At 47.0% G+C, this 19,722-nt stretch overlaps 1 protein-coding gene across 1 annotated transcript in view; it reads right to left on the reverse strand.

Moving 5' to 3' along the window:
- TNN (tenascin N) overlaps positions 1–19,722 on the reverse strand; it is a 71,367-nt gene that overhangs the window by 49,120 nt on the left and 2,525 nt on the right. The window contains exons 2-6 of the mRNA XM_025404818.1: positions 12,216–12,659; positions 10,348–10,722; positions 9,634–9,897; positions 6,128–6,313; positions 4,553–4,642 (exon numbers count right to left, since the gene is read on the reverse strand). Coding sequence (XP_025260603.1) covers positions 4,553–4,642; positions 6,128–6,313; positions 9,634–9,897; positions 10,348–10,722; positions 12,216–12,624 — 1,324 coding nt within the window. The 5' untranslated portion in view covers positions 12,625–12,659. The remainder of the gene's footprint in view (positions 1–4,552; positions 4,643–6,127; positions 6,314–9,633; positions 9,898–10,347; positions 10,723–12,215; positions 12,660–19,722) is intronic.

The following is a 19,722-nucleotide window of genomic DNA, read 5'->3' on the forward strand; positions in this document are numbered from 1 at the left end:
CTCTGCTGTGCATGGGAGCCCGTGAAATTATAACAAAGCAAGCATGCTTTGTTTTATACACACCAGGGAAAAGCATGAAGCTATTAACAGAATACCATCATCATAAGAAAAGAGAAAGGACTTTAAACTCACTTAGTCCAATTCTTCATTTTACAGATAGAGGACAAAAGAATGACATCACCTCTCAGTTAGTAGCCTCCCTTTCTTCTCATTCGATGGGAAGCATAGCTGTCAGGGTATGATGCAGAAGTCCAGGGACCTTCCCCCTCACAAGCCCCCACAGACACCGGCCTGGCCTATGCTTGCTGCTCCTGAAGCTGATGTGCTTCTGAGGCCGTCCTTTCTGGAAGGTGTTCCAGCGCACTTTGAGTGTGCTGGGTTAACAGGGTGAGGAATTTCAGTCAACCATTTCCCTGTCATGGTATTAGTTACACTGGGTGCCTCATTAAATGAAAAATCCCTGAATTGTGTCGTTTCCTCCCTGCACATGCTTAGGCTGTTCTTAAGTTCCAGCATCCTTTTCCACCTGGTGGGATGCAAAACATTCGGAGAAAACAGCGATTCTTCTTTTCCCTTAAATTACTTAACAGTCTAGCCAGGTTTAAGAGTGTTTCCTGACCCTGTAAATTACAGTGTCTTTTTCTTTTTTATGCTGGTAAAACACATGACACAAATTTATTTGCAATCCAATAAAATATTCTATCGGCCGGGCGCGGTGGCTCAAGCCTGTAATCCCAGCACTTTGGGAGGCCGAGGCGGGTGGATCACGAGGTCAGGAGATCGAGACCATCCTGGCTAACATGGTGAAACCCCGTCTCTACTAAAAATACAAAAAAAAAACTAGCCGGGCGTGGTGGCGGGCGCCTGTAGTCCCAGCTACTCGGAGGCTGAGGCAGGAGAATGGCGTGAACCTGGGAGGCGGAGCTTGCAGTGAGCCGAGATCGCGCCACTGCACTCCAGCCTGGGTGACACAGCGCGAGACTCCGTCTCAAAAAAAAAAAAAAAAAAAAAAAAAAAAAAAAAAAAAAAAAAAATATTCTATCCTGGTTTTAGGATATAATTGACAATAAAAACACTTTTGAGTAGTAACAGTCCAGTATACGTGAAAGGCTAACTAGCAATTCAAGGCCATATGTGATTAAATGCTCTCAGACCTCAGAGGCAAATCTGGCTGACATTTAATGAGGTCATAGAAGGCTGCAGTGGAACCTCACGTTATTGCTGTGATCCCCTGAAGGACAAGGACCATGGCTTATCAGCTCTGGAAATTTCTAAAGGGATCAGGTCTCTTTGGCCCAGATACATCCTGCAATAAATGTTTGTTGAATTAAATTAATTTGTGGCTAGAAATAATAGCAAGGGTTTTCTAGGCTGAGTAACAACAGAAAGCCACTTGCAGAGATAAGTCTTCTGTTAGGAAACCCCAAGAACAGTCTGGCTACAGGAAGGCTTTCCCTGGGGAAACAATGAGAATAACAATGGCCCAGGCTGCACGGACCACGGAGGCCAAGATAAAAGCATTATGCTTCCTCCTCAGTCTGTGATGAATCATAGAAAATTTTTCAGTTAGGAAGCAAACAGTATGAAAATTAACCAGAAATAATGGGCAAGAAGGATGAGAGGTGTGATATTATGATTTATAACAAGAAACACGTTTGGTCTTGGTTCCCTGATTGCTGGCACACAGCTCCTAAAAGCCTTGGAATCTCCAAAGTGAGGTGTCTTTTGTATGTTAATGAGATGACTGCTGTAAGGGGTTGGAGGGTGCTCCTGGATAGCCTCAGAAAGGAGGTGGTTGCCAGGGAACCAACCTTGTGATTAGGGGATTGGAACTTCCAGCCCCACCTGCCCACCCTGCTAACAAGGGGGAGGAGAGAGGCACTCACAGTTGCTAACGGTTGAGTTAATCACCAGTGGTCAATGATGTAATCAATCATTCCTATATAATGAGGTCTCCATGAAAACCCAAAAGGACTGGGTTCAGAGAGCATCCTGGTTGCTGAACATGTGGAGGTTTGGGGAGGGTGGCACACCCACAGAGGCCATGGAAGCACATACCTTGACCTATGCATCTCTTCCATCTGGTTCTTCACCTGGATCTTTGTAATATTCTTTATTATAATAAATAAGTAAATGTAAGTAAAGTGTTTCCCTGCATTCTATGAGCCGCTCTAGCAAATTAATGGAACCTAAGGAGGGGAGTCATAAAAACCCCCAATTTATAGCCAAATGGTCAGAAGTACAGGTCATAACCTGGGGACTGTGACAGGCATCTGAAGTGAGGAAAGTCTTGTGGTCTGGGCCCTTAACTTGTGGGATCTGATGCTATTTCCAGGGAGGAATGTCACATATGAATTGAATTATAGAACACCCAGTTGGTGTCTGATGGAAAACTCCCTGGTATATGGGGAAAAATCACTTCCAGAGGGGAAATGTTCTGAGTTGTGTTGACTGTGTAAGAGAAGAAAAAGCGTTTATCTCTTACAGGAGGGTAAAAGTGGGAAGCACTTTAGCTTTGTAACGTGAAAGGAAAATAAAAAACTCGGGACCCCAATTCACTCTGCCAAGAGGAAAAAATAAAGCTGAAAGCTGAGTTATGCAAGAGGCTGCCTTTCCTTTTGTTCCTATGCAGGCTACAGATAACAGGTTAAATATCTCCACACGTAGCTACTCCGTGTTCACCTTATCCTATGAAAAGTGCAAATTTACTCAACACATAATTGACTATCCCCCTACCTGCTCCTTTTCTCTTCCAACATGGGAATTATACCCTCCCTATTTCCTCTCCAGCCCACTTTTCCCATTTAAATATTGAAGCCCTCAAAATCCTCTCTGGAGAAAGGTACAGACCACAGATTGTTTCTGTGATTCCATGTTTCTTTCTCCCAGGCATGTCCTTAACCTTGGAAAAATAAACTTCTAAGTTGATTAAGGCCTATCTCAGATACTTTTTGGTTTACAGTAGCTAAGCCCAAAGGCTTACACTTGGGTATCCTGGGTTCAAATCCCAGCTCTGTCCTTTCCTGGCTAGGCAATCTTGAGCTTACTTTCTCCAGTTTTCTTATATATGGCAGAGAAATAATAATAGTATCTACTTCATTGGATTGCTGTGAGAACGAAATGAGATATTCATAAAAAGTGTGTAGAGATTATAATGCCTGGCACTCAGTAAGCTCTCAATTAATTCACAGCTACAGGGAATGCCACTGGAGGCACAGAAGTACTTACCATTTCCCAGCTCATTAAAACGGTTCACTAGTCCACTATTCAAGCAGACTGTACAGTCCACATTGTCTAGTTTGTAAATTAAGTTATATGTTCTCCATTATAATTGCCCAACTCTTTCATACTGCATATAAGCAATCTGTTAGGCAGCTGAAATAGTGAATTCAATTCTCACAGCATCTCACCCCTTATTCTCTCCACCATAACCAGCTATTTCCAGGACTGAATTGGAAAGAACTAAAAAACTTTTCAAGAAAGACTCAAAACTCAAAGACTCCTTCTTTACCAGCTCCAAGGATTGGTTTCCCCAAGTGGCACCATGTTCTAGATCACGGGTTTCCAGCATGGGGAAGGCAGGAGCACAGAGTTAATGAGGAAGTTCACAATTCAATATGGACTCAATTATTGTTTAAAAACTAAAAGTTACCTAGGATGTCTCATGTGTATGCCTACCATGTTTTCAAATTCTGTTCTGATTAATAAATTACAAACTTATTGTCAAATATAACTGATTTGTAACCTTTTATCACTATATATTTTCTGAATACACAGATGACAACATACCGCTATTCCCATGTGAGGATTTTTAATATCTTTTGACATTTTAGAGGAGTCTACTAAGTGTGGTCATCAAGAAAAAACACAGATGTGGCAAGAAGAAAATTATAGATCACTTGTTTTTAGGGAAAAAGGAGCTATGTGCCTATATCCTAGATAATAAATGCCTTAAAAACAATGCAGTGACAGAAGCTATTAAAATAAGCAGAAGGGTATCAGATACGGTCTTATCCTTTGACTCCAAGACCCTGGGAGAGAGTTTCAATGGCAAGAAAAATTTGAAATATGAAAAGTCTGCTTCCCTTTCCCTGCCTAAAAATAGACATCAGTAATAAAGGGATAGACTCTCTCTACATGCAAATCCCAGAATTTTTTTTTTTTTTTTTTTTTGAGATGGAGTTTCACTCTTGTTGCCCAGGCTGGGGTGCAACGGCATGATCTCAGCTCACCATAACCTCCGCCTCCCAGGCTCAAGCAATTCTCCTGCCTCAGTCTCCAAGTAGCTGGGATTACAGGCATGCGCCACCACGCCCAACTAATTTTGTATTTTTAGCAGAGACAGGGTTTCTCCATGTTGGTCAGGCTGGTCTTGAACTCCCGATATCAGGTGATCCGCCTACCTTGGCCTCCCAAAGTACTGGGATTATAGACATGAGCCACCCCGCCTGTCTGCAAATCCCAGAATTCTTATCCAGAGAGGAGTTAGCCAAGAAAAATGTGAGAATGCAAACATGATTAAACGTCCATAGTGCCTCCAAGTAGCTCTCACCTGTCCTGCCATTCAGGAGGATCGGCTTGCCCTCCAGCATTCCTCGCATGGGCACCACCGTGATCTTATATTCGGTCCCTGGGTGCAGACCTGAAAACAAGCAGGCAGTGCGAGACATGAGTGCAGGCTCCAGACTCCTCTCCCCAGCACGGCTCCTCCCCAGGATTTCTCCCATGAGGGAGGATGAGGGGTTTTGCTTCCTCCTCCAAAGATGAATCTGTATCTGCAGGCGGCAAATAAAGCCCCGCAGGAGCAGTGGAACTTGAGGAGTCACTGAGGGGGCTTACTGGCTGGGGACAGGAGTAGGGCATCAGAGCAAATGAGAAGACGCCAACTGAAATGCATTTCAAATGCTCTCTGGTTCTTCACTGGGCCACCTAGCACTTATTTCCCAATTTTATTTATAGGTCCAAATGTGTTTCTGCTCCCAGCAACCCTTTTCCTTCCAAAGTATCTCTCCTTCTCAATGTAATATTTAGCCTAATTTTTTCCTATTTATTTATTAGAGACAGGGCCTCACTGTGTCATTCAGGCTAGAGTGTAGCGGTGCAAACACAGCTTATGGTAACCTCAACCTCCTAGGCTCAAGGGATCCTCCCACCTTAGCCTCTTAAGTAGCTGGGATCACAGGCGTGAGCCACTATGCCCAGCCCTTTTTAAAAAAAAAAAAAAAATTATTTCTCTGTAGAAGCAACTAGAATTATTATTTTTCCTTGGGCACAAATACTCAGACTCTAATGGTAAAATGCAGACAAACAGCAGCTTGTGTGAGGCACACACCCTCATTCTTCACTCCACAAACACTAAGAACCCCAAAATGTCCTGTCAACACAGAACTCAAGGAGTGGACGGCAGAACAAGGCTCCAGGAGGGAATTCACCATGAAGCTAATAAGCCCCACACTTTCATGGGTCCATTCTAAGGCCTTGTGCCTGATTGGGTATTCATGATTGTGTATTACTTTTCTTAAAAAAGAGCCCTGGAATTGTACAAACTTCAGGCACTGCCAAACTTGATCCATCCCTACAGCCTTGTCTCCTTAGCAGCCATTTGAGCTCCAGCTCTTGGCAGCATTAACTCAGAAATCTGAAACAAGGAGCCATCCCTGCTCACTGCACCCTGCCCTCCTCCACGCCTCCCAACACAACCCCTTCCGTGCATCATGCTCAACAAACCAATCTCAATCTGTCTCTCTCTCTCTCTCTCCTCCCCCACTCTTGCCCCCAACACCCAAAAACACAAGTTCCTCTAAAAGGAATATCTATACACCATCAAATCCATCCTGAGACACAGACAGGGTCTTCAAGAGAGTTTGCTGACTTGGAGAACATCTCACAAATATAATCTGTTAACAAGGTGCTCTGGGATCGAGTTCTGGAATGCTGGGACAGAGTCTACAGGCCTCCCGGGTGGGCTTACGTCTGGCAGATTCAAGGATCAGATTCAAGTGTGATTCCTAAGGCCCCTGGACTCTCTGTGCACACTTGAGCAGTGCAGATGCCAGTGCTCTCTGCACACACTATCCCCACCTCTGCATCTACAGCAAACACCCCACATTCCAGTGATGGCTCTTACCAGTGATGTCATATCGGCTCTTGGGGTCACTGCTCTTCGGCACAGTGACCTCAGTTACCTCCTGCCCTGTCATGGGGCTGTATCGCAGCTTGTAGTAGTCCACCTCGGTCGAGGGGTTTTCCCACTCCACGTCAAGGGAGTGCTCAGTCTCCTCTGTCACCCAGGCAGTGCCAAGCACAGCGAGGTCTAGGGCAGGGGTGAGGGAGGCAAGAGAAAGTGGTGAAGAGCAGAGGTTCTGAGATTCTGTGACAGGCTGTTGGTTATCAAGTCAGCTCCCTTTCTTGACATCTCAAGAGCTGGCTTCAGTCCCAGGACACAGTTCTTAACAGGTGTCTTTGAGCTACCCAGCTGCTGTTTTTCACATATTCCACAGGCAGACTGTCTTTTGGGAAAGCCTCCACTTCCCCCATCCCACCAGAGGCCATGTGGTCTTCCCTGTCCACACTGACTTTGGTCAAGCCCAGACTGTACCTCTCAGGATGGCCACCCAAATCACTCAGTCCAGAGCTCAGAGAGCTACAGCCCTGAACTAAAGGCCCACTCTTCAGCTGCAGAGCCCCTGCCCTCTAAGACGACCTCAGGATAAGAAGCTCAGGCACTTCCATGGAAAGTGGAGAGAATCCATTTCAAACTTTCTCGAGAACAACACTGATGATCCAACAAGTTCCTTCCTTCATCTCCCAAATTGCAGCCCTTGCCTCTCAGATTCTCCTCTAAGGATGAACCCTAGGCAAAACTATAAAGTAGGTGAATTTTAACTCGGTCCATCTGAGTGTCCTTCCTGCTCTTTCTACCAAATTTTAGCACTTCCATCAGGTACCTGGTATTCTCATGCTGCCCAATCTGTCTGTCCTGTGAAGGAAGAGAGTTATTGCATATATTTATTTATAGTGAAGTATTAACGGCTAAATGTTTACTCTTCTACTCAGAAAAAAAAAAAAAACATGAAATTACAGTGATTAATACAAACGAATGGCTCATTGCTATGGCTCTAAGGGGAGAGCTTTCCTAGGGGATGGGAGGACTGGGGTCTTTGAGGAGCAGTTTGAATTCCAACAGCCACATCCCAGGCTGAGGGAGCCTGGCCTTCTAAGTTTGGAACAGGAAAGCCAAGGCCCCCCCAGTTCTCAGGCTTCCCCCCTTCATCAGTCATGCCCCCACCTTCACCTCCCTGGAGGTGTCTCCACCCAGGCCAACTGACGGATGATGCAGGACAGAGAATTAGTGCATCAGGCCAGGTGTGAACTCAGTGATCTCAAGGTCCCCAGGCTCTGAACATCCCCGATTCACTCAGTTATGGATAAAGAGCCTCACAGAGCCTTTTCTCTGAAGCTTTTCCTCTCATCCACGGGCTTCCATCTGCCAGGTGCTGTTTTTAGACTTCCATTAAAGATGGAATTCCCTGAAGGACAGGTCAAGAGGTGAGTAATAAACGTGACTTGAGGCTTATAGAAGAGTTCCTACATGGTGTAAAAGAATTGGGAGGGAGTCACAAATGAAAAAGCAAGGACTTAATGAGAATGTTCCCGATTATGGTGGGGAGGAATACCTCTTGTCTTAGGCTCCCCTGAGGAGCAAATAAGAATGTGTTTAAGCTGAATCAGATTAGAAGGTAAGAGAAACTTCACACTAGCAGAATTTTACAAATCTCGAGAGCAAGATGTCATGACGGGCTGCTAGGACTTTCAGAATAGGCATCTCTGTGCTGCACTGGGAGGCTTTGGACACAGTGCTAGCTGTACCAGAGGTAGCCATAGACAAAATGGGGAAGAAGAGAAAAGCAGAGTCTGCCAGCCACAGCGGGCCTGGCTCTCACAGTGAGGACTTGGTGTCTCCTATTGAACATAAATCATTTCACAGGACATCAGTGTCAGGTCACTCTTGACCATGTAGATCAAGACAAAAGCAAGACCCTTCCATGATCAACTCTGAACACAGACAAAAACATGACCATTGTCCCAACCACACAAATAGCTAAACACCCACTCTCTTGACTACTATGAGTAATGACCACTTCTGTTACAATCACCAACTTTAGCCTCTCAGAGGGGAGAGGTTCTCCCCACTTCTTGACAGCACCCAATCCCTGCTTCCTTACACTTTCCCCCAAATTACATAACACAGGCCCAAATTCTCTAACCAGTCCTTTCTAACACTGTCTACTGAGACAGCCCTATGGTCTCCCATAGTGTGCAGTCATCCATGCTAGAACAATCAAGACACCCAAGTTGTTTAACTACAGGGGTGCTCCTGGGGGTCTTTAGCTTGAGGGCACTGACAAAGGCAATCACATGTGGTGCCCTCATGATGACCAAGTCTCTCACAGTCCTTTCCAACACTGACCCATCCCCACCTTCATCCTAGTCCCACCGCCAAAAAGGACAGGCAGCTTGATGTCTCTGCAAAGACAACTGCATGCCAAAGCTCCATCCATCTGTATCTTCCTAGATCTTTCCCTAGAAGTTTAGGGCAGGATGGAGGCAGTAAATTTTTATCAGTACCTAGAGGAGTGCCTGACAAATGGTAAGTGTTCAATAAAAATGTACTGCGTGAAGGAATGATTCAGTCATTCAACCAACTACGTTTTTCCAAATCCTTGAAGATCTAAGCTGCTTTAAGAATGTTCACAAGGAAACAAGAATGTTTAAAGAGTAAGCAGTGATGCTTATCCTTCTAAACATTTTGGTGGCATTTGCTGGTGCACAGGAGGTTCCGTTTCTCCATATCAAGCCTCCACCATCCTCCATCTTGTTCTGTACCCCAGGCTATGATCTCTGTGAATTGAATCAGCCATTTTCCCTGACCCTCTGGCTTCCAGGTTCAGCTAGCAGGAATCATCAGCAGATCAGAGGGCAGAAGACAGAATTCTGTGGAGACACAGTGGATTGCCTGCATCCCTCTACCAAAACAATCCCACCAAGCAGCTCTTTTCCACAGTTCTCTCTGCGTCCAAGTACCAACGTCTATCCCTTGCCCCTTCAGGCAGGAGTGTATCCTTATTGATGCAGGTCTTTGTGTTTCACTATCCAACCCCCACCCACACTTTTGTGAACAACCTGTTGATTAAACTTTGAAATTTATTACCCTATTCGTGTCATGTCTTTCCCACCGAGATGAATCTAACTGATACAGGTGGCTTCAGCAGCCTCTCACCCATACCGACTTGAACTTTCTGAATGGCTTTGGGGGTTCAGTGAGGGACTGGGGATGCAGGTCCACCCTTTGACTGCTTATGAGAAGGTGCAGACCCTACTAATCTCAGGGACAGAGAAGACCCCATGAGCCCCCATCTAGCAGGTCTTCATGGGCTTAGAGGACCCAGTAATCAGGGAGCAAGGAAAGAAGAGAGAGAACTGGGACTCTTCAGAACCTAGGATTGTGGCAGCTGTGTTTTTCAAACTCCAAGTCAAGGTAACTGCCTGACGGGTATTTGTGGGAATAATGAAAGAAAACATTTAGAATGGGGCCTCTCCTGGGAACCCTGGGGCATCAGGTGGCTTCCTCACCCGTGGTGGCAAGTAGATGCTGTGGGCTGCTAAAAATGTCTTTCTTGACGTTACGCAGGGTGACTATGTATTTGGTTCCAGGCAGCAAACCAAGAATCTCATAGCTGTGTTGCTCCTTGGGCACTCGGATCTGCTTCCCAGACAGCTCCTTCCCCAGGGGGTAGTAGTTGAGGAAATAGTGATCCACCTGGCTGGAGGGCTCCCAGCTCACCAGCAGAGAATCCTCCGTGCTCTTGAGCAGCTGCAGGCCCTGTGGGGCGACCACTGCAGGCAGAACAGGAACAGGGAAGAGAGGGTGAGCAAGGGAGGCAATCCAGACCCAGTGAGTATTCCCTGAGCACTATAAGGGTGGGTGTGCAGGATGCAGACATGTGTAAGACGCCATTCCCGACCCCCAGAAGTTATTAGCTGAACGACAGGTAATGAATACTAACCCCCTCACCACAGGCACACACTCACACACAGCCATTAGATCACAAGACCAGCGGTCCTCAAGGTTAGGGCCTCAAACCAGCAGCATCAGCATCACCTGGGAACTTGTTAGAAATGCAAATTCTTAGGCCCCATCGCAGAATCAGAAACTCTGGGATTGGGACTCACTAGTCTGGATAGGCTAAAGGAAGACACCCCCAAAGGGAACAACGTGTAATTGACAGTTAAATGGTGCATTGGAAAGAACAGTCCGGCGGCCCGAGGGCACATCTCCGCTCTCACCCTGGGCACAGTCCAGGCCTGTGAAGCCCTCCTCGCAGTAGCACTCGCCCGTGTCGCAGAAGCCGTGGCCGCTGCAGTCGCCGGGACAGCGTCGCTCGCTGCAGTCCTCAGACGTGAAGTCTTCGTGGCACTGGCACACGCCGCGCACGCACTCGCCGTGCCCGCTGCAGTTCTCAGGGCAGGCCGGGTAGCCGCAGTCGGCACCCACGTAGGGCTCGTGGCACAGGCAGCGCCCGTCCACGCAACGCCCGTGGCCGCTGCACGCCCCGGGGCAAGCCAGCTGCTCGCAGGCGGGGCCCTCCCTGCCCTCCTCGCAGTGGCAGCTGCAGGTCTCCAGGGAGAAGGTCCCGTGGCCGCTGCAGCGGCGGCTCAGATCTGGGAGGGAGAGGTAAAACAGTAGGCTGGGTTGAAAGGTTGTGCGAGGGGATCTCCTTCCTTTGAGATCAGCCATGCAAGACCCAGAAATCACTAGCCCCATTCTTAAGGGTCTGGTGATTTCTGGGTCTTGCACGGCTCTTTTTTGGAGGATGGTGGAGCTCCACAAGTGAGAAAAGGTGTTGACCCTTTCCAGCCTGGGCCAGGCTTTCTAATCTGTGACATCTGCAAACGTCTCCTCCTTTCTCTGCCTGAAAAGGCTGCAGGACCCACCCTTCTTTTCCTTCCCATGTGAATTCCCCCTGTTCCTTCCTCTCTACATGGTGGTCATTATTTAGTGCCTTCCTATGGAGGGGCCTTAAATGCTCCACCCTGGCCAGCTGTCACTGTGGGGCAGGACTCCTGGGGGGAAAGTGAGATCCAGGCAGGTTGGAGTTTGCTGGAACTAGCAAGGCTGGGACCTTGTGAAATGAGTCCAGATTGAAGCCTGGAAAAACGAAACTGCAGAAGCCACAAAATAGCCTACTCTTAACTATGGGTACTGTGGAGAAGGGAATTAACCAGGCTCCCCTCTCTGACCCTACACAGCAAGAGGCAGCTGGAGGGCGGACCGGTCAGTGCAATCTCCTTTGTGGCCCACCTTCTGCTTCTCAGAACACCTTCTCTCCTTCCTAAAAACGCTTCCAAAGTGGGGGCTCCTCAGAGGCAAGTCCATGCTGGTTATTCATGGCAGTGGCCCTGGTGCCGAGTTCTGTATCTGGATCCGAAAGTTAAGGTGCTCTTAACCGTAGCAATTCCTTCAGGCATGAAATCCTATGCCAAAGTACTGTTCATTATCCTTGGATCAGCCTGGGCAGTTTATGTTTAAAAGTGACGGGGGATGGGTGGGGGGAGAACCTTCATTATTTGTAAAATTAAATTGTAATTATTTTACAATTGTAATTATTTACTAATAAGATAATTATAATTTACTGATTTGTAAATTCCACTAAGGACCAGGAATCTTCTATGCATCATCTCTAGTTCTCAGAACTATACTAGTTGATAGAATTATCCTTGTTGGACAGTTGAGGAAACGTAAGGGATTTGCCCAAAGTCACACAGCTAAAAAGTGGTAGAACCGGGATTTGTAAACTGTCCTGTCTAGCTCCAAGGCCGTATCTTTCCTGTGTATGTCATCGCTTCCTCTCTGAATAGAGCTTTGATTCACAGGCATGACAGCCCCTAGAAGCATTCCCATCTGGAAGCAATAGGCCAGGAGTCTAGACTCTCTGCAAGAGATGCTGGTCCCTCCCTGCTCAGCTTCCAGATGCTCCCTGGAGCTAGTACCAGTGAATAAATGAATAAATAGGGATGGGCCCCCTAGAGAAAACCTAGAATGAGAAGTGGGAGCACGCCAGAGTCACAAAGTGCTCATGAGGCTAGCGGAGCCCCTGGCACATAATAGGTACTCATGAAATGTTTGTTGAATGAATACCAGGTGGTGAGCTCACCAGTAGCTCCCTGGCAGCAGCGCTGGGCACTACACTGTTCCTTCATCTCCACCATCTCTTCCTCCAGCTTTTTCACCCGGGCCAGGAGGTCCTGGACACTGCCTGCCAACTCGCAGTCCTTCTGTGGCGTCTGAAGGCGGATGTTGTGCCTGAAGACGATGTTCTGTTCCTCCCCGGCCTCACCCAGGGCCAAAAGCGAAGCCCCATCGTCACTGAGGGGCTGAGGGTCAGCCTCCACCTGAACCAAGGCAGACTTAGGCACATCGATCTTGTAGGTGTGGCTGACAGTGACCTGTTGCTCCTTGTTGTTGCAGCTGGGAGGCTCCAGAGTGGCTGGGGCCGAAGCCACCAGGAGCACAGAGCCAAGCAGGAGCCCCAAGGGGAAGCGGAACATCTCCTGGAGACTCATCCTTGGAAAGACAGGGAGCAGACCCTCCAGGATGCCTGTATTTAGAAACATTACAAAAGAAAGCCATGAAGATGTGCTGAGGGAAGCTGGCTTTTTTACCGATTCTAAGAGCCCACAGGAAGCTGAGAAACCAGCAGAAAGAACTCATTCTATTTCTCCCAAGGATCCGAACCAAATTACTTTCTTTTCCTGCCTCACAGATTGCATATTCCTGCCTCCTGTCTTTGCTTACTGTTCACACTGCCCAGGATGCCCTTCTCTTCACCTCTCATTCTAGGCTCACCTGCACTTATTAATAATAATAAGAGCAGCTCTCTTATGTTGACAGCCTATTGTGTGTCACGCTTTGATCCCCCTAATTCTGGATCTTTACAGCAACCCTAATATTATCCTCCCTCTTAACAACATCAACAATAAGAGCTGCACATAGAGCACTTGCTGTGTGATAGGCACTATTCTAAATGTTCTAAGTGTTTCACATTTATTAACTCATTCCATTCTCACAATTGTTTGTGGAATATACTATGATTACCCCCATCTTATAGATATGGAAACGGAAGCACTACTACTTTAAATGATTTGCCAACCAGGATTTGAACCCAGGCAATCTGACCCCAGAGTCCACGCTCATCCCCACAATGCCACGCTGCTTTGCACAGATGAGGAAGCTGAGCAAGTTGTCCTGAGTTCCACAGCCAGGAAGAGCAGAACCTGTACTCAGACTCAAGTCCACTGACTGCAGGGCCAGCGTCCTGCTCATGACACCTACTTGTGTACCAGTAAAATATAAGAATTTCTAATAAAATTACCCGCTCCACAAAGTCTTCTCTCCTGTCCCCCTGCCTCATCCAGCTAGAGACTAGCCTCGCTTCTGCTAAGCATTCAGAGAAATGGACCTGTCCCTCACTGCTGGTCTCTTGAGTGTTGACCTGGTATTACAGTTACTCTTGTATGCAGCTTGTCTCCCCACTAGGCTGTGAACCTGTTAAGGACAGGACTGATTCATCTTGGGGCCCTCCTGGGGCAGGAGCACAGTCACACATGCTGAGAGGTTTGGTCACTGTTTCTCAAATCTATCCGTGCATGGGTGGCCCAATTTGTCAGTCAAGCAGATGACCTGAGATGGGGCCAGCGGTTAGGTTTTGCCTCCTCCCTCACCAGGAGGTGGTGTCTTCACCACTGTCAATGAGCAGAATAACTCCTCTTTCCAGTCCTTTCCCCTTGTGCCCCCAATCCCCATCTGGGATGGCCCATTCTTTGCACACTAACAAGTTGAGGCAGGACAGACCACAAGAGACCCCGCTTTCACCTCACATTTTGCTCACAGGAACCTCAGTCACAAGACACATCCCAGTTGGGCTTGCGTACAGCAGTTATCTAGAAACTGATCTGCAGAGCTGTCTCTTGACAATGGGTTTCTGTAACCAACCTAAGACTGCAATTATTTATGCCAAAGTTTGAAGTCAGGAAACACAGTCCTTTCCTGTGGTCTGTGTTTTGCTTGAGCCCAGGCTCTCCCTGCCTGTGGTGAGAGGCAGTTGGGATATGGTGGAAAGGCACCTCAGACAGGCTCCAGGATGTGCATCTCTAAAAGTGCTCCTCATCCTGAGCCTCCGCCTCCTTGTCTGTAACGTGGGAATGACAGCGCGTCACCCCTCTTGGATGTGGACAGCAGTGAGCACCATGTCTGGCACGTGAGCAGGGCTCAGTCAATATTTTGAGATTTATTTTGTTTTCAATCAAGTACTGAATGTGACTTCCTTTTCTTCCTTATGTTTTTTACTATAAAGAATAATGCCAGCCAGGCACGGTGGTTCACGCCTGTAATCCCAACACTTTGGGAGGCCAAGGCGGGCAGATCACTTGAGGCCAGGAGTTCCAGTCCAGCCTGGCCAACATGGTGAAACTCTTTCTCTGCTAAAAACACAAAAATTTGCCAGATGCGGCGGTGCACTCCTGTAATCCCAGCTTCTCAGGAGGCTGAGATAGAGAATTGCTTGAACCCGGGAGGCGGAGGCTGCAGTGAGCCAAGATCGTGCCACTACACTCCAGCCTGGGTGACAGAGCAAGACTCGATCTCAAATAATAATAATAATAATGATACTAATAATGCCTAGGTTGAAAGGCAACTTTCAACTATATTGATCATAAAAGGAAGAAATATTTCTAGCCACTAAGCCAAATTCTGGTAATATGTAAAATGTTTTACTTTTAATAGTCATAATTCATTTAGTATCAGGAAATTGAGGAAACAGGGGATGAAGAGCCCTGGGAGAATAAAAGAAGAAGAATCTCAATCGTATTAGATGCTAAATGTTATTTATTGAGTTGCTGCTACGCGCTAGGCATTGGCTAGGTGCATTAATCCGTGTAATTAATCCCCAGAGCTGCCATGTAAGCTCAGTGTTCCTCTCCTCACTCAAAAGGTAAGGAAACCAGATCTGAGAGGTAAAGTCATTTGCCAGTGGTTGTCCAACTAAAAGTGGCAGAGCCAGGATTCAAACGCAGACCCATCTGATTGCAAGCCTATGCTTGCTCTGCGTCAGTATGACGTTCTGATACAAATGACAAAAGAGAGCAGTTAGATACATGTCCCTATGCAATGCTTTCATCTGTTATACATGTTGTACCCAAGGGATGTGCCACCACTGTGAATTAAACAGAATGGTACCTATGAAGAGTTTTTCTTTGTGTTACCCCTTTGCCCTCCCACTCCTTCGTGGCTCTTCCTATCACATGTATTGTTGATAATAATAATAGCTCACTTCTTCTGAGCACTGAGTGCATTTCAGGCACTGGACTCAACACCCAGCAGATGGAATGAAATAGTCAATGGGACACTTCTTGCTGTCTTGCAACTTGGACCATGGGTAATAAGTGCCTGCACATTTCTTTTCTTTTCTTTTTTTTTTTTTTTTTTTTTTTTTTTTTGAGACAGAGTCCCATTCTGTCACCCAAGCTGGAATGCATTGGTGCAAATATGGCTCACTGCAACATCCACCTCCTGGGCTCCAGTGATCCTCCCACCTCAGCCTCCTGAGTAGCCAGGACTACAGGTATATGTCACCGTGCCTGGCTAATTTTTGTGTTTTTTTGTAGAGATGGGGTTTCACCATGTTGCCCAACCTGGTCTCGAACTTCTGGGCTCAAGCAGTCTGTCCACCTCAGCTCCCCAAAGTGCTAGGATCATAGCCGTGAGCCACCGCACCTGGCTGTGCCCACACATTTCAAAGAGAGTGTGCTACTGGAGGTTTGGGGGTTGGGGGTGAGGTCAGGATGAATAAGGCGGAGTGGCAGGCAAAGAGACCAGTGCCTGATTCTGGCCCAGAGGAATTCACAGAGGGAAGCGTGGCTGGAACAGGGGGCTGCAGTGTGAGAGGCCTGAAACTCAGACTTTGGCAAGGCCAACTTGATGTCACAGAAATGAGGCATGTTAGAGCTGCCAAGAGGGCAGTTGAGGGCCCGAGCTGAGGTGCATGTCCACCGTTCAGTAGGAGTGTGCCACCCCAAGGCGGCGACTGCAGGAGGACATGCTCAGTGGGTGGGAAGGGGAATATCTAAAGATCCCACAGAAGCTCCCCAGAAAGGAGGGGTGGCCCAGCACTGGGAGCATTCGCCGTAACAAGGGCATCCAATGGAGGGAACCACAACAGCCCCAGTAAAGTAAAAATGCCCTCTTCTTCTTTTCTAATCCCCACCTCGCCCCAGGCAGCAGCAACCTGGTGAAGCCAGAAGCAGCCATGCATGTCAGGGAGGGAGAAATGGAGGGAGGAAAGCACCAAGCCCCTTCCCTCCAGCTTCTCTGCAGGTTCCAGCGTCAGGTCTGAGCTGAGAAAGAAGAAAAGATGTGACCTGGATGACAGACTGAGGCTCAATACTGAAATGGACTTGCCTTCACAAAAGCAATTCTCTTCTAAGACCAAAAGCTACCAGAAAAGCTCTGGAAGCTGCTTGAGATTTGTGTCAGAGGATGGAGGGAGTGGGAAGCCAGGAGAATGAATTGGAAGGCAGGTGTAGGATAAAAATAATGATATTTCACAATGACCATCCTTAAACATTCATTGCAAAGATAAAAGCCACACACTTTTCTCCACTTGATCCCCAGGATAGGAACTGAGGCTCAGTGGCATCGAGCAACATGTCCTGATTATGCAATTGATGAGCACACGGCCACAGATGCAACCCCAGGTGCACAGTTTCCAGCAATGGAGCCATTAACCCCTGTGTACTTCTGCCGTTCCCCAGTAACAATTCATATTGATCTCTGAAGCACCTACTGTGTTCATGGCAGCCTATGAGTTTCCACTATCCAAAAATCTTCTTCCTGGGCAAAAATAGGGCTGAAAAAGCAAACTTCCCTGCCCATGCTTTCCATCCCACCCCCTACCCCCAGCCTGAGACATAAATGGAGTGCAGATGGTTTTCTGAAGAAGTTCTCAACGAACACACACACAAAAAAAGCCATGGACTCTTGCCATAAACCACAGCAAGGCTGCCCAGAGCCCAGGTCTACAGCATTTGTTTTTGTAGCCTGGAATATGAGAAACCCCAGAAGTCCCTGTTGGAGCCCTTGGTGTTGCCTGTCCTTCTGATTTGTAACAAGATGTCCTCATTAATTACTGCCTCTCAGATTCCAAAAGTTGCACTCAGATTTTCCTGGGTAGGTTGATTGTTCGAAAGAAGATGAGAGCAAGGGAAATCCTCAACCTAACACTCTGTCAAGTGTAATGAGAAAGAAGAGAAGCCTGCTGGCTCTCACTTCAACACGTGGCAGGAGAGAGACTCCTTGTTTAATAGCAGAAGGGAAGGATGACTTCATCAACTCTTTCAGTATGCACAGCAAACCACAGGCTGAGCTCCGTGACGGTGGGGAGGGGGCAGAGAGGGCAGAAGATTTTTGTAAGCAAAACGGAGGATGATACATTTCCAAATAGGGAGGATTATTCTACTGAGGGGTATTTTCCCATGGAAAGTTGGGTAAATTCTTCAGGGATGCATGAAGCAAAGGGCATTTACATGCAGGAAATGTGTATGTAGGAACCACAGAAAACCAGTTGTCCCCAAGAATCATTGTCTTACAGAGGCTAGTCAGGTCTTTAATTCTAACTGCAGGAGAGGTGTTGGGTGGTGTGGGAAGCTGGGAGGGAGGGATACATTAGACTCAGGAACAAATGCTTCGTTGTATTGCTTTTACCAGAAAGGCTCTTTGAGGGGTACACGACTGACCACAGATGGTCCCCCTACTTCTGCCTTCAGATGTTGCAGGGCTCTATGCTTCTGCTGTGTTCTCTCTTGGTATCTGCATCTACCCCTGTGGCTTTAATTTCCAGCCAAATATTGACAGCCACCAAATCTGTATGCATGTTCCTAGCCCAGGCATCCTCATGAGCTCAGAGATGACAGAGATGGCTGTGACTGTGTTGATCCCCTCTGTATCACCAGCCTCATAGCACAGTCCTGTCAAAGTAATATTTTGTGAAGTAAATAGTAATAGCCACTGGATTTGTGTGTGTGTGTGTGTGTGTGTGTGTGCTTATTAGATAACGGACATTGTGCCAAACGCTATAAAAATTATCCTCATTTAATCCTCAAAATCCTGGGAGTCAGTTGATATCATTCTTTGTGACAGGTCCTCAGAGAAGTTAAGTAATTTGCCAAAGGACACACAGCTAAAAAGCAGCAGAGCTGGGATCATACACCAGGTCTGTCCACTACCCACATCTGTGTTCTTTATCTCTCTGTTATATGTCCTGTATATATAAAAAACAAAACAAATAAACAAAAAAAAACCCACCAAATGTCCTCCGTTCTGCCACATGTTTTTAAGACAGGGTTTTTTTTTTCCTGAAAATAAAAGAAACCCAAGATACAAATTGGGTTTTCAGTTAAAAATTAATAAATCGATAACTAAATCCTGTGCCTGTACTTCCTCTGAGTGGTGCCAAGGATGATCCACTGGGAACATGAATTGCATTTCCCTCACATGGAGGTTAAGTCCCAGTCACTTCTCATGAAAAGCTGGAGAATTCCCTTCCTAGGAAACACCAAAGTGCACGGAGACTTCTGTCTGCAGGGGCAGATGGCATCTAAGCGTTGGCCAAGGGAGGAGGATGGCCCCTGAATCCTGATGGTCCTCTTGGCCCCCAGGGGTGGATGGTCTCTGTGTCACCTCATTTTCCCCAAAGAAGGACACACACCCTGGGTCAGGAAAAAAAAATACTACTTACACCAAAGAAGAGAGGTAGCCAATTTCTAGCCACTGTTACAGACCTTTATACTTAAATTCAGGGCTTTCTCTGGTTCCCTTATTATCTCATCCTGCCTTGACAGTTAACCACAAGAAAATGAAAGCACTGCTTTGGGTTTTAGAAAGAGTGTATCATCGTGGATTTCCAGCAGAGTCACTTAAGAAGATATTCTGTCCCCAAATGACAGGGTGGATATCATTAAACTATGAAGGAAAATGAGGGAGATGAGTGGCTAGGGATGCATCAATGTCACAAACACGGGCAAACTTGTCACTGCTTTCTTAACTCTCTTAGGCATATTTTGCTAATGATCTTCAGCTTGGGCCCTGGGTGACTCAGGGGTCTTCCCTGTACTTCCCAAGTAACCTGGTCCAGGACAGCAAGTTCTCAGCTGGCTGAGGAATCTACCCTGGTTCAACTCACCGTGAACTGGAGGCTTAGGCAACAGATTTCACCTCTGTATCTCTTTCTCCTTCAGATCCAAGAACATGGATGTACAAGGGAGGTCTGTCTCTCCTAGGTTAAACTTCAGGGGCAGCAAGTACATACAAACGTCTTTATTTCTAGTCTCTGTGACGCTGAACTCTGTGCAAGCATTGCATGTAGGATACAAGACAGCTAGGTGTGGACAAGAACGGAAATTTGGTTTTATGTGATAGGGCTTAGTACGGTCACATTCTGGGCATCACTCTGTCCCCCCATTCTCCTAGTTCTGTGGGACACCCACAGAGTGCCCAGGAAGTCCTTGGAGATGACTCTCACACCACTGTGCTAGAACCTTTTTCCTGGAGAGCCATCCCATCAAGTCTGCCCACCCGCCTGAGGCTTGAAAAGATCAAGGATGGTGTCC

This window comes from Theropithecus gelada, chromosome 1 (genome assembly GCF_003255815.1).
Source record: "Theropithecus gelada isolate Dixy chromosome 1, Tgel_1.0, whole genome shotgun sequence".
Taxonomy (NCBI): domain Eukaryota; kingdom Metazoa; phylum Chordata; class Mammalia; order Primates; family Cercopithecidae; genus Theropithecus; species Theropithecus gelada.